The sequence below is a fragment of the Protobothrops mucrosquamatus genome, unplaced genomic scaffold (genome assembly GCF_001527695.2).
Source record: "Protobothrops mucrosquamatus isolate PMUCROS unplaced genomic scaffold, P.Mucros_1.0 scaffold578, whole genome shotgun sequence".
In the NCBI taxonomy this organism is placed as follows: domain Eukaryota; kingdom Metazoa; phylum Chordata; class Lepidosauria; order Squamata; family Viperidae; genus Protobothrops; species Protobothrops mucrosquamatus.
Window position 1 is genome coordinate 488,277 of NW_015386879.1, and position 15,667 is coordinate 503,943.

Genomic DNA, 15,667 nt, shown 5'->3' on the forward strand with positions numbered 1-15,667 from the left:
TGGGAGTTGAAGTCCACGAGTCATGAGGGGGCCATAGTTCCCCCATGCTGGCTCAGGAATTCTGGGAGTTGAAGTCCACCAGTCATAAAAGAGCCAAAGTTCCCCACCCCTGGTCTAGGCTATCTTTAAAGCCATCTGTGAACACAGCCCTGTTTGTAGCAGTGAATTCCTTGCGTATTAACATTATCTCAGTCACCAGAGAAGCCCAACCTGGTAGATTCTGACAAGATTTGTTGTGATGTTAACATGCACAACTCTTTTTTTTTTCCAGGTGGTCCAGGAGGAAATATCCTTTCCTTCCAGCTTTGTGAAGCTGAGTTACCTGAGCAGCAGAACCTCGGGATATAAAACCTTGCTACGCATCATCTTGACGCATTCTACGATCCCCCCTGGCATCACAAAAGTGCATCTCACTGTCACAATTGAAGGGCGGCTGGCTCAGAAATGGTTTCCGGCTGCCGTCAACCTCATCTATACTTTTGCATGGAATAAGACGGATATTTATGGACAGAAGGTATCCGGCTTGGCAGAGGCAATAGGTATGACTGCTTTAACAGTGCTATTGTGGGTGTGTTATAGGGGCAAGAGCTAGCTCTGCTTTGATGCTAAGTGACTGTGGGGATGCTGCGACGGTCGTAAGTGTGAAAAATGGCCATATGTCATTTTGTTCCATGCCGAACAATCACTGAACAAAGGCTTGTAAGTTGAGAACTACCTGTATTTTGAATTCAGATGGGGAAAGTCTAGAAAGGATACCTTTCCCCTATATTGGCAGTAACCCCTTCATGTGTTTGTGTGTTTGACAAGGGATGCACCAAGGAAACACAAAGCAACCTATATAGATTCTGCTCTGGGTCACATGATGGGGGAGGGGGCTTTATTAGAGAAATCAGGGATTTTATAAGTTTCTGCCCAGCTGATTCTTCCATGGGGATGCATTAGAGGATGTTTCTCTTCTTAAGTCCCAGCCAGATGTGGCACTTCATTTTCAGACTCTACATTTCTTTGGCTGGGTTCTTCCATAATTCCAAAGTTTCTCACATTCTGTTCAATTTTTTTTTTGGGGGGGGTTCACATCAGGGAATAGACAGGCAGAGTTCCCAGGCCATTTTCCATAATTTTTCCAATATCCGTTGAGTTGGGGAAAAAAGATAAAAGAGCACTTGTGGAAGTTTTGAGCTCAGAAATGTTTAATTTGATTGTTTGGGACACCCTTCAGAAGAAGAGCATGCCCAACTTTTGGACATGTATGGGCAGCAGGAGACTGATTAACACTGCTTTAATAGTTTATGCATTTTATTTTAATATTACATGCACCTTCCACTGATTTTATTAAAGCTTCCCATTTCATCCTCATGGTTTTTGTTGGCGTCACCTCTCATCCGTCACAGCCGTGGCCACCCTGTGAAATTATTATGGATCATAAACACGCCAAGCACTTTGTAAATGAAATGTTCCAATTTTGGATCTTCACACAGCTATCTCCAACTCTCAAAATGAATCTTTCGGATTTCACTCAATGTGTTAGATATCTTGCATCGAGTGACATAGTGATGGAGCTCTCGCTTTACATTTAGGAGGCTGAAAGTTTGATCCTAGGTAGCAGGAGATATTTCTCTCTCTGGGCGCAATGAGTAATTGTCTGCTGTGAACTCCACATAGGCATCAGGAAGGGCATCCAGCCGGGAAACACACAAGATCCGTTCAGTCATCCCGACTCCACCCCTGTGCAAGGGATTGCAGGGTCATTAAAAGAAAACAAAATAGGTATATTCCATCATTGATCCTGGAAATAGAGGCTGGGATGCCTATGCCAAAGCAGGCTGTTCCACACACAATGCATTTAATGTACAGGTGGTCCTTGACTTAACAGCAGTTCATTTAGTGACCATTCAAAGCTACAACAGCATAGAAAAAAGTGATGTACAACCATGTCATGTGATCAAAATTCAGACTCTTGCCAACTGACTCATGTTTATGACAGCTGCAGTGTCTCAGTGTCACTTGTTCACCTTTTGGCCATCTTCTGCCAAGCAAAGTCAATGGGGAAGCCAGATTCACTTAACAACCATGTTAACTGACTTAATAATGGCAGGGATTTCCTTAAACAACTGTGGCAAGAAAAGGTTGTAAAATGGAACAGAATTCACTTAACAAATGTCTCTCTTAGCCACAGAAATTTTGGGCTCAGCTATGATTGTAAGTGAAGGACTACTTGTAATTCCAATGCATGAGTACACACACACACACACACACACACACACAGAGAGAGAGAGAGAGAGAGAGAGAGAGAGAGAGAGAGAGAGAGAGAGAGAGAGAGAATTCTCTTACAGCTGATGGCCCATGTCTAACTAGAAGCGAGTTGGATTGCTTTGATTTGCAGGGAGATTTCTCAGTTCCGTGCTCCTCATAGTTTTTCCATCTCTTCTCTTTCTGACAAACATCCCCGCGTGTCGTATGCCGAGCAGATTTGATCATATGTATCCAGCTGCTGAACCCCACATGTCAGCTCCATAGATTAACATTTCTAACTGGCAGTCAAAGTTATCGAGGTCTGGAGAACACACACACACACATACACACACCCTCACCATGCTGTGTCTTGCAGTCTTATTTACCTGTTTCTTTCCTTTGACCTATACCTTAAAGGTATTTGAAAATCAGAATCAAGCAATGTGCTGCCCTCTGGAGGAGACCATGAAAAATGTGACAGGATTATTTTGGGGACCATAAGAAAGGCTGAGCGACAAAGAATGGAGGCCTTTGAACTCTGGTGCTGGAGAAGACTCCTGCGAGTCCCCTGGACTGCAAGGCGTTCAAACCGGTCAGTCCTAGAAGAGATCAACCCCGACTGCTCTTTAGAAGGCCAGATCCTGAAGTTGAAACTCAAGTACTTTGGCCACCTAATAAGAAGGAAGGACTCACTGGAGAAGAGCCTAATGCTGGGAAAGATGGAGGGCAATAGAAGAAGAAGGGGACGACAGAGAATGAGGTGGCTGGATGGAGTCACTGAAGCAGTAGGTGTGAGCTTAAATGGACTCCAGAAGATGGTAGAGGACAGGAAGGCCTGGAGGAACGTTGTCCATGGGGTCGTGATGGGTCGGACACGACTTCGCAATTAACAACAACAACAGTACTCTAGCAAGGAGGAAGGAAGTGTTTGCTTGCTCTTTGTATCAACCACCACAACTATCAAGTTGTTGCAAACGGAGAAGGAAAAAGATGCAAAGCAAAACCAAGAATTCTTTACCCCAGTGTTTCTCAAGTTTGGCTACCTTAAGCCGTGTGAACTTCAACTCCCAGAATTTCCCAGCCGGCTGTGTGTGTGCTGGCTGGGGAATTCTGGGACTTAAAGTCCACACCGCTTAAAGTGGTCAAAGTTGAGAAACACTGCTTTACTGCATTTTTTCTTTCGCTTTTTTCCTTTGTTTATCTGTAATCACATCCTGTTGTTTTATGCAACAATCACAACACCACTATAAACACTTTACATCTCTTGAGTCCTGCTGGTTTCATTGACCTGTCTGCAGAAGGTTGTCGACATTTGGAATATTTATTTCACTTCCTCATTATATTTTTCCAGCATGATCTTTATTTTGCTTTTTAGGAGAACCAGAATCGGCTAAGTGGTCCTACTTGATTGGATCATGTATATAACATTAAAACAATACAGTCAACTGTTTTATAATAATCAAGAAGAAAAGCCCCAGGTCTTGCATGGATTATATAACCACCCATTAAAGATCCTTGGTGCAATAAAGCCAGGAGTTTCTATAACTGCTCCTTGGATGAGGGCAAAGTACTTGTAGATCTTAAATGAGCCATGGTGCACAGTGGTTAGAATGTGGTACTGCAGGCTACTTCTGCTGACTGCCGGCTGCCTGCAGTTCGATTCTCACCGACTCAAGGTTGACTCAGCCTTCCATCTTTCCGAGGTCGGTAAAATGAGGACCCAGATTGTTGGAGGCAAGAGGCTGACTCTGTAAACTGCTTAGAGAGGACTGTAAAGCAATATGAAGCGGTATATAAGTCTAAGTGCTATTGCTATTGCTCTATCTATCTATCTATCTATCTATCTATCATCTATCTATCTATCTATCTATCTATCTATCTATCTATCTATCATCTATCTATCTATCTATGACACTATTAGCACAGGAGGAGATAGGAAGCATTCCAGCATCTGAAACCATAACAGTCCAGAAATTCAGGGAAAGTTGAAAACAAAAGCTCAGAAAGTATGCTGAACCACAGGTAGTCCTTGACTTTGAATCACAATTGAGCCCAAGACTTCTGTTGCTAAATGAAATCATTGTTAAGTGATTTTTGCCCTATTTTACAACCTTTCTCGCCACAGATGTTAAGGGGAATCACTGCAATTGTTAAGTTAGCAACTTGGTTGTTAAGTGAATCTGGCTTCCCCACTGACTTTGCTTGTCAGAAGATTGTACAAGGTAGATCACCTGACCCTGGGACATAAATATGACACAGTTGTCAAGTGTCCAAATTTTAATCGTGCGACCATGGGGATGCCAGAACGGTCATGTGAAAAACGGTCAAAAGCCACTGTTTTCAGTGCCCTTGTAATTTTGGACAGTCACTAAATGAATGGTTGTAAATTGAGGACTACCAGCTCAGGGCGAGAAGCAGCCAAAATACACACACCACATTCCAGATCTAAAAAGGTCAGGAAAGACACTGACGTGTCATCTTTCTAGATTTCTCAAGCAGCTTTTGACTTCCGTTCCTCCTTATAGTCTTTTTCTGGTTTCTGACAGTTGACATTTAACCGGAGTTTCCCACCAATGTGTCCTAATCCCAGGGGAATAAATTATAATTAGCCAGCTGCAATTTAGAGCCCTGATTGAATTAAGAAAGTTTTGACTCAGCACAGTCGGATTTGTAGTGCAGATGTGTGAGATGGTGGGAAAGCTGGAGGCAAATGAGTTGACAGATTATCTCATAAACAGCAATTCAGCCCAGGGGAAGAGACATCTGGGAGAAAGAGTTCATCGAAACCCCACCTTAATTATCTCATTATAAAAGAGGCTTAAGAAAATCCTATTACAGTTTCCTGGATTCTATATGTACACCAGAGCAGAGACAGACAGACAGACAGACAGACAGACAGACAGACGAGAGACATTAGATTCCTTCCTTCCTTCCTTCCTTCCTTCCTTCCTTCCTTCCTTCCTTCCTTCCTTCCTTCCTTCCTTCCTTCCTTCCTTCCTGCTACACAGGGCCTGAAAGCAGGCTGTGCATCTTTCCCATTCTTGTCTTCGCCTAAAATATCAGAGGACCGTATGTCAAACTTTACTGTGATTCAGCCAAGTAAGTCTATTTCCAAACATTTCACAGCTAAGAGCTAATTACCATTTTATGTTGAAGATAGGTAGGTGGTTAACTTAGAACAGAAATGAAATGTCTAATCCTCTCTTTGCAAATTAACCAAAGGAGGAAAACGCACCAAAGACCAACAGCTGGCTATTCCTCATTTCAATAAAACTCAATCTTATACTTGTTGCAACTGGTCGGTTGATGGAAGAGAGGTTTGACTGAAAAGGCAAAAACATAAATCGAATTAATAACTAAACTGAGTACGACTTGGTAGTCTGCAGGATGGAAGAACTGTCCTGAAAAACTGGGACTCCCAGCAGCTATGCAATATTCATCAAGCCAATGGAAAGCCTATTTCAATTGCCCTCTCAGATTGATCAAGGTCTCTTTTGCGTGCAATAACCCCCACATTCAAGTTGAAGGCAGTTGTAAAAGTGCAAATACAATTAACTAAGCAAACATATTTTGCACATGACGTGAGACGTGAGTGAGAGCACAGACTCCTGTCTTAGATGCCGACTTTCATTTTTTTAACATCTCGAGCGAAAGTCCCAGGTTAACCATCCATGCATCACACTAGAAATTGAACAAATTCGAGCGTGTACTCTGTGGAAATGTCTGCTGTGCCACTATCAACTATACCAAATTGGGAGAAAGAGACTGAAAAGGCTTCTATATTCTTGAAGACAATAATACTGAAAATGTTGTAAATACGGTCCTCGACTTACAGTCATTTGTTTAGTGACTGTTTGAAGTTACAAGTTACACCTTTTGCGACCTTCTCACAAGCAAAGTCAGTGGGGAAGCCTGATTCACTTTAACAAGTGTGTTACTAGCTCAACAACTGAAATGATTATGGATCATAAACACGCCAAGCACTTTGTAAATGAGACGTTCCAGTTTCGGTTCTTCACACAGCCTATCTCCAACTCTCAAAATGAATCTTTCTCATTTCACTCAATGTGTTAGATAGCTTGCATCGAGTGACATAGTGATGGAGCTCCCGCTTTACATTTAGGAGGCTGAAAGTTTGATCCTAGGTAGCAGGAGATACAGTATTTCTCTCTCTGGGCGCAATGAGTAATTGTCTGCTGTGAACTCCACATAGGCATCAGGAAGGGCATCCAGCCAGTAAACATTCAAGGTCCATTCAGTCATCCCGACTCCATCCCCGTGCAAGGGATTACAGAGTCATTAAAAGAAAAAAAAAGATATATTCTATTGAACCTGCTGTGTTCCAAACTATCTACCCAATCGACTTGATCTTGAAGGCTTAATGTGCTTTGAGTTCCTTCATTTAAATAATCAGTTGTTGGCATGCCTTCTCTTCTGTAGACCCTGCCCTTTTGAGCATCCTTCCTTCCTTCCTTCCTTCCTTCCTTCCTTCCTTTCCTTCCTTCCTTGATTAGAGTGGTCCCAATCCTGCTGGCCTTTCATAAGGTTTTAAAAACCTGGTTATGGGCCTAGACCTGGTGCCCTGAATGTATTAAGGGCCCCATTTCTTGGCTATACAATTATTATGATAATTTTCTCAGGTGCTGTATGTATTTATTTCTCTACTGTTTTCAATTGTTTAAACTGTCACTGGGCTGAGGTGGGCAGCTGTAGAAATGAAATAAATTAAATTATGGTTGTGTTTGATTGTTGTGATCCATCCCCGATTCCTTGGAAATCAGGTGGCATATCGGTTTAATTTAAGTTTAATTTATATGCATGTTAAATGTAATCATTATGATCATAATGTCAGCCAGATGCTTAGACTGGATTTTAGCATTTTGGTCCACCCATCAAGTCCTTCCCAAGGACTTGGGATAGGCAGGTGTTGTTTGATGGTATTGAAGGTATCGTAGCAAGTTGTAGGCTGTTCCCAATAAAGCTGTCTTTTGCAATTGATTGATGGGGATTTTGTCAATGCTGTTGGGTGTTCAAGTGGGGCTCCAGATGTTCTGGGATTTCACCCAAGGCACCTATTACTGTTGGTCTAGGTTGCCACATAATGTTCTACTTCTGATTGCAGGTATTTGTATTTTGTGATTGTTCTCCAGTTCTTTCTCTTCTATCCTACTTTTTCCAAGCCCGCACCATCCACTGTGCAGACTTTTTGTCTTTCCTATCAACAATTGTTAAGTCTGGTTTTTATGTGGCAGGTGCTTATTTGTTCAGATTCCAAAGTCCCAAGCTGCCTTAGCTTTTTCATTTTCTCCTACTTTGTGACTTTGTGCAGTTTTGGTGACCATGAAACTCTCCTTCCCCAAGTACGATGGACTTGGGGAATGACCTGGCCATTTGTTCTTTTAGCCTGCCCTTATAATCACCTATAATCCAGAAGCAACAACTGGGCAGCATCCTGAAACCTCTGGATGAGCATGGAAGTTTTCATCCGTGCATCCTTTTCTGCCTTTGTCCGGAGCAATGCTGTGAAAGTCCTTGCCCCCGCTGTGACAATTTCAGAGCTGATACAAATTGGTGGCTAAAACAAGGGAAGAAGCCTCATAGCATCATTTACCCTCTTAAGAGGATTGCTGGATACCACTGAAACAACTTCTCTGTTCAGCAGAAGGTGGGCGTGGAATCCCATCGTAGGCCATCTGTTTGAGTATAAAATGTCCAAAGTTCAACCTTTAGGACAGTGGTGGTGAACCTATGGCACGGGTGCCAGAGGCGGCACTCAGAGCCCTCTCTGTGGGCACGCGTACCGTTGCCCCAGTCCTAGGCCTTCAGCTGGGTTTTATAAAACCTTTTCGCTTTAGGCCTCCGCTGCCGTGTGCAAAAAAAAAAAGGTTCAATCAATCAGTCAATTTCAACTTCTCATGGGGGAAAAAAAGATCTTGCAAAGTTGGAATTGATTGATTGAACTTTTTAGTCCCACCCAGTCTGCCATTACCATCACAGCCACGCCCACCCAATGGGCCACACCCACCCAATGGGCCACACCCAGCCTATTATTATTATTATTATTATTATTATTATTATTATTATTATTATTATTATTATTATTATTATTATTATTATTATTATTTATTGAATTTATATACTGCCCTATCTCCCTTACGGGACTCAGGGCGGTGATGGGCCACATCCAGTCAATGGGCCACACCCACCCGGCACCCGACGATGCATAAGTGGGTTTTGGGTTGCAGTTTGGGCACTCGGTCTCTAAAAGGTTCGCCATCACTGCTTTAGGATTTCCAAATGATCCGGAAGAATGACTTCTGGATTAAGTCCCCCCCCCCCCGAGAGCCATGGCAAGTCAGAAAGTATTCATTTCTCTTCATAAACCCAAGGTTGTTCCATTATTGTAATGCCTCGCTGTGCGGCACAGTTCTTCCTTTTAAATTTGCTACCTCTGCCTCCCAAAGAAACATTTTTTTTATTTATTTACAACCGGAGCTTTTCCCTCCAGCAGCAGAGAGCAATTATATCTTTTAGATGGGGGATTTTTTCCCCCCCTTCCCGTATACTCTTGAGCCTCTGTGCTTTCAGCAGATAGTCCGGTGGTCGTCCCAGAGAATCAGGGAATCAGCTCCAGCGGCAAAGAATTGGCTGTATTTGTCACGATAATGAAATAGAGGAAAAATTGGCAGTGCAAAAGCTATTTCCTCCTTGTTGCTGTTGTTACTATGACATGTTTTATAGCTTCTCTTGTCCCTGTTGACTTTTAAGGTTTGAAAGAGTTACTCCGAGTTATCTTTAAATTGCAAGGTTTAATCTCAGCCCCCTTAATAAGAATGTCATAGAATAGATTGAATACCTGATTACCTAGCTCGTGTTTGTTTGTTTTTTCATTTCTTTAAAAAGAAAGTAATCACCAACCAAATACTCAGACTAAGCAGCAATGCAGATTCCTTATTTAGGCTTATACATTATAGTTTTCCTTTTTTTATTTGTTTGTAATTAGAACATACTTGCTGATCCAGGTTTGGTAAGTTTAAAAACAAAAATACAGATAGTCCCCAACTTACAACCATTCGTTGAGCAATGGTTCAGAGTTACAACAGTATTAAAAATGTGACTTACAATCGTTCATCATATTTATTGTTGATATGAATAGTCTTGATGGAACATATGTACAGTTAACCCAATTGTCTCAGCAGGCCATTAGGGTCATGGATAGTTCCCCAGAGAACATCCAGTGTCCCTGAGGTACCAGCCAATATCCTTGGAATCCCAGCATGGGAGGAAGTTGACTATTTAGAATAGAATAGAATAGAATAGAATAGAATAGAATAGAATAGAATAGAATAGAATAGAATAGAAATACAGAATAGAGTAGAGTAGAGTAGAGTAGAGTAGAGTAGAGTAGAACCTTGGAGGTCTTCTAGTCCAGCCCCCTGCTCAAGCAGGAGAACCTATACCATCTCAGACCAGTGACTGTCTAGCCTCTTCTTAAAAATCTCCAGTGATGGAGTGCAAAAAATTATCACCATCAAAGCATCCCCATGGTCACGTGAACAAAATTCAGGTACATGTATTTTTGACAGTTGCAACATACCAGGGCCATGGGTTCACCTTCTGCAATCTTCCCCACTGGCTCCTGACAAGGAAAGGTCAATGGGAGAAGCCAGATTTGCTTACTGACCACGTGAGTCACCTAATTTGCAATGGTTTGCTTAACAACCTGGCAAAATAAGTCATAAAATCAGGCACCACTCACTTAACAAATGCTATACTTAGCCATGGAAATTCTGGTCTCAAATGTGATCCCAAGCTGGGGACCACCTATATAACATTTGCCTAGATTGCATAGTATACACTGACTTTGAAGAAAAACAGAAGAGCATGATAGTCCATAATCCTTCAAGAAGAATGGATAGAGCTCTCCACAGTTCTGGGGCCTTCATGTTTTCATGGTTGTAATCAAAGTCTTCAGTGCTTATTTGGGCAGAGGAATAGTGGTGGGGAATCAAAGTTTAAAGGGCTTCCTAGACCATGACTTTGTGTCATGATTAGCAGCAACAGGGCACAGAAGTTAACATTCCTAAATAACTTGGCAGCTCTTTCTCGTATAAGAATGCAGTGGCACGCATGGTTAGGGCTGCTGGGTTGGAGGTTAGCAAGCCTGTGTTTGAGACCCAACTGCTATCATGGTGCAGGGTGAGCTCCTGTCCTTTGCTCCAGCTCCTGCTGGGTACATTAAAGGAGCCCCCACCTGGGCATCCCCCAGGCAACAGTGATGTCACTGGTTATAGTCCTTTCAACCTGGAAGTGCCAACACTAGTGAAATGTGATCTCTTTCTCATCCTTCTAAGATGGCTTCTACTCCATTCAGTGGTGGGATTCAGATATGTGAACAACCGGTTCTCTGCGTGGATGCTGCTTCCAGAAGTCCGTTCTGGGCCTGGGCAACAAAAAAATTAGCTACCAGTTCTGCCAAAGTGGTGCGAACCGGCTGAATCCCACCACTGACTCCATTGCTACTAGACCAGGTCCTTCTCGAGAAGAATGGATGAAAGGTGAATCTTTTTACCACATTCAAAATCAAAGACACAAAGACACTAATGTTGTAAGGTGGTTTTCTTCTGGGGTACTTTACTACTACCAGTTGACTGCTCTTAGACCTACCCAAGGCAATTGATGAACTATTAGCTATGATCTGTTGTATTTTATGTCTCCATAGTCTCGGTGGGTTACGAATATGAGAGCTGTGCTGATCTGATTCTATGGGAGAAAAGGACTGTAACATTGCAAGGATTTGAGTTGGATGCATCAAATCTAGGATGCTGGTCCTTGGACAAACACCATATTTTGAATACACAGAGTGGTGAGTATAATACTTATACTTTTTAAAATTTGTTTTGTTAGCTTTTATGAAGCTCAGGGCAGCTTATACTGTGAGCTAAGTTGGTCTGACAGAAACTGACTACCCAAATTTGAAACTGGTTCTCTCTGGTCCTGCTCTAAAGCTTTAACATCTGTGCCACACATGGGAAGTGGATTCCCCCTCCAGATAGAAATTAGGAATGTTTATAAATAGATTGTGCTAAATTATGATTGATGTTACACTCTGGTTTCAATGAGCTGTGAAAATCGATAGAAAATGAGCTGTGAAAATCGATAGAAAACAGGTACATCTGCATATTTTGAAATCTTGATATTTAATCTCATCTTGAGAGCCCTAGCATTATAGTGTTGGGAAAAGCCTTTTACTCCAGCCAAGTTTTCCATTTACAGAATCTGCCCCTTGATGAATGTCTGTATAGTTTTTGCTTCAGCATTTTCAGGAAGGAGCACGCAGGACGTCCCCAAGGAATTTGCTGCAGTAGGAAACAAACCTTATTGATGAAAAAAAAAACTCTTTCAAAAATTAGTTGAAACAGGTTTCTTATAACTTCTATCTCTGGGTTCCATGAAACAGCAAGTCAAATTGGAATTATTATGGAATTACGATATTTGAAGACACTGTTTTCATTTTGTCAGAATAACAGAGAGTTGGAAGGGACCTTGGAGGTTTTCTAGTCCAACCCCCTGCTCAAGCAGAAGACCCTGTGCCATTTCAGACAAATGGTTGTCCAATCTCTTCTTACAAATTGTGGAGCACCCACAACTTCTGGAGGCAAAGCCGTATCACTGATTATTTGTTCTCACTGTCAGGAAATTTCTCCTTATTTCTAGGCCAGTGATGGCGAACCTTTTAGAGACCCGAGTGCCCAAACCGCAACCCAAAACCCACTTATTTATCGCAAAGTGCCAGGGCCGCATCAACATTGTGGTGCCTTCAGGGGGGGCAGGGAGGCACCTCTGAGTGCCGCCTCTGCCACGCAAAAACCCGGGGTGCAAAAATGGGCCACCGTGTTGCAAGGCGCAAAAATGGCTGCCGCCGTGCCGCAGGGTGCAGATACAAGGCGCCGTACCATGCAAGAACGGGGCAGGGCTAGTGAATATCACGCAGGCTAGTCCCGCCCCATTTGCAGCGTGTGCGTGCTCGCACCCCGTGCATGCATGCACATATGTAAAATGCTTCCCCCTCCCTTTTCTTCCAGTCCACCAATCGACAATGGTTGGTGAGGCTCCCGCTCCGGACGGCGGTGGTGGCCTGATGGACCTGCTGCTGGCGGCAGTGGTATGCGTGCCAACAGATAGGGCTCTGAGTGCCGCCTCTGGCATGTGTGCCATAGGTTCGCCACCACTGTTCTAGGTTGCTTCTCTCCTTAATTAGTTTCCATCTATTGCTTCTTGTCCTGCCTTCAGGTGCTTTGCAAAATAAGTTGACCCCCCCCCCTCTTCTTTGTGGCAGCCCCAAATTTTGATCATTTGGTCTTCAGGTGAACATACTTGACTCTTCCAGTCGTTCTTCACAGATCCTGATTTCCTTCTAGATATTTCACCTTTTTCGACATCTCACCTTTCCTTGGACATAGCTATCAATATCCTGAAAGTGTGTTTTAGTTAGGTAACTCTTGCAATTTTTTTCCCTCTCTCTCTCTCTCTGTTTTTTCTTACCTTTTGTAACAGGAATGTCACATTTCTGGAAGGAATTAAATATTTGCTGAGCAAGATTGAAATATTGCTGTGAGCACTTACAGAATAGTGTAAGCCTGAGAAAAAAAATGAGGCAAAATAATTGAACCCATCATTTTTAGTTCCCGAAAGTGAGTCATACTTAAATTAGTTCAGAAAGACAATTCTACTACTTTCTGCAATATCCCTCCTCAACTATTTTTATATTTTATATTATATATGCAAACTACCACGAAGAGTGAAAGTAAACAAACCTGCATAGTTTAGAAAGCATGCCTTTAACTACATCCTGACTACACCTTAGAGTGACCATTCCATCAGCAGCTAGGAGTGCAACTCAAGTTGTCCCTTTCTGGTAGTAAGGAAGATCTTAAGCACAGAATAATATAATAATAATAATAATAATAATAATAATAATAATAATAATAATAATAATAATAATAATAATAATAATAATAATAATAATAATAATAATAATAATAATAATAATAACAACAACAACAACAACAACAACAACAATAATAATAATAATAAAGTTGGAAGAGACCTTAGAGGTCATCTAGTCCAACCCCCTGCTCAGGCAAGAAGCCCTATACCATTTCAGACAAATGGCTGTCCAGTCTCTTTTTAAAAACTTCCAGTGTTGGAGCATTCGCAACTTCTAGAGACAGGTTGTTCCACTGGTTAATTGTTCTAACTGTCAGGAAGTTTCTCCTTAGTTCTAGGTTGCTTCTCTCCTTGATTAGTTTCCCCCATTGCTTCTTGTCCTGCCTTCAGGTGCTTTGGAGAACAGCTTGACTCCCTCTCCTTTGGGGCAGCCCCTGAGATATTGGAACACTGCTATCATGTCCTCCCTCGTCCTTCTCTTCGTTAAACTAGACATAAGTTTAAGTTTAGGATAAGATGAGTAAGAGGAATTAAATGATATAACTAAACCCCGTTACCATAAATAAAGCAATGTTTTTGTATTCTCTGCAGAGTCCCCTTAGTTTGCACCCCATCAAGCAGAGGTTACTAGAACATCTGTCCAAAACAACTGGAGGACTCAAAGCCTTAGGCTTTGAATCTTAAAGAAACTTCATCATCATCATTTTAGCCATCATCTATCCACTGCAGGATGAAGGCCTCTTCTGCACGTTTCCATCCAATGCCAGCTTTCTTTTGCCAATTGGGCCCGCAGTACTTGCTGATGTATATAAATCTTTCTTTCATTAAATAAGAGATACACTGAAATCTGGCTCCAGCAGCAAAGCTGTTCGGTGAAAAGACAGAGGGATTTATCCTGGCCCCCTCTGACTACCTCTAGCTATGATAGATAACTGTTTTCATAATTCTCAACTCACAAGCAGATAATAAAAGGTCTAACACAACCCGCCTGAAAAATGTCAACTTGGGAAGGTCGAAACCAACTGTCTCGAAAATACTGCAAAGTGCTTTTGCATTTTTCAAGCAAAATGCTTGTTTCATTCCTCTTTGGTGTCAAACGCCAGTTTCCCCGTTTTATTGGCATTTGTCAGCAAAATCTTTGTCCCCTAAGTACATATTTCAAGCCAAGCCAGCTCTTGGGACTCCTAATTATATGCTGTTACAGCTGAGACAACGATGGAAATGCTTATATTCATGTTACCATAGGGGAGAGCCAACTGTTCCAGTCATTTCTGTGGATATTTTAGTGTCAGGGAAGCGATCTCCGTCTAACCCAGGTGCTGGCTCAGGAATTCTGGGAGTTGAAGTCCACGAGTCATAAAAGAGCCAAGGTTGACTACCCCTGGACTCTAACCCAAGCACCTAGCCTCTTATATATTTAGAAGAAACTTCAAGAGGCATATACACCTCCTCCCTTGTTACTCATCCATAAGTTGAAAACTTTATTTCCGCGTTTAGTTCTTCACGTCTGACATTAAGTGCCAACCGGCGTGTAACTTCCAGATACGATGAAGACAAATGATGACGATGTATTGATAGGCTACAAAACAGCAGCTGGCGTTTTAGGTTTCCTGCAGTCAAACTCTTGACGTGCTTAAGAAAGAACTTGGGAGTTTGAAAGTATCCCTGTTTTCAGAACTTCTAGGTAGTCTTTTCAAGACTTTCGGAGGTGCCCATGAGACATTCATAATCCTAATTCATCAGTGTTCCTACAGTGTCTTCTTTTACAAGGAACCGCCTGGGGTGACTGTCTTAGTGAAAAGCTATGATTGTGAGAAGCCTGTAGAACATAGAATGCATCCCTTGTCGACAGCCTGCAAAACCCATGGGTGTATTACTCTGGAGACCCCTTGGGGTTTCAAGGGGGTTGAAGCTACTCCTTGTTGAAGGAGTTGAAGCTACTCCCTGTTACCAGTAGTTGAAAAGAATAGCTGGGCATGGCTCGGATAAATAAATAAAGCACCTTGCTGGTGAAATAATAGGGCACTTTACAACTCTAAAGCTAATAAGCATGGTTCATCCATCCTTCTTAAGGGCAAGGATGCACTAATAGCTGAAGGCAAAGCTACATCCTAACAATATAAGTCAAGATTTTTTTATATACCGTTCTTGGGAAGAATTTTTGAGCTCTTTAAAGACTAAGCAGTTTCGTGTCATACAGGCCTCTTGAGCTTGGCAGGGAGGATAGGATTAGAGAGGGGGGAAACGATGAAAAGAAAAGTGGAAGAAAGTGTTATCTGTAGATAGCATAGTCATACTTAGCCTGTGATTCCAGGCATTATTTGATGGAGAAGCTTTTTAATATGGGCCATTCAATGGGAAACTTTACTTTTTATTTCACTCATGAAGAGCTACAACTTCTAACAAGTTTAGAAGTAAATGGAGGACTTCTTCTCACTGGGATTTTGGGCCTGTATTTTTCAAATCAGCAGCTGCCACAGTAATA

General features: G+C 42.1%; 1 protein-coding gene across 1 annotated transcript in view; it reads left to right on the forward strand.

The window, feature by feature from the left end:
• TENM1 (teneurin transmembrane protein 1) overlaps positions 1-15,667 on the forward strand; it is a 238,034-nt gene that overhangs the window by 172,437 nt on the left and 49,930 nt on the right. Inside the window, exons 18-19 of the mRNA XM_015817351.1 lie at positions 272-539; positions 10,955-11,098. Coding sequence (XP_015672837.1) covers positions 272-539; positions 10,955-11,098 — 412 coding nt within the window. The remainder of the gene's footprint in view (positions 1-271; positions 540-10,954; positions 11,099-15,667) is intronic.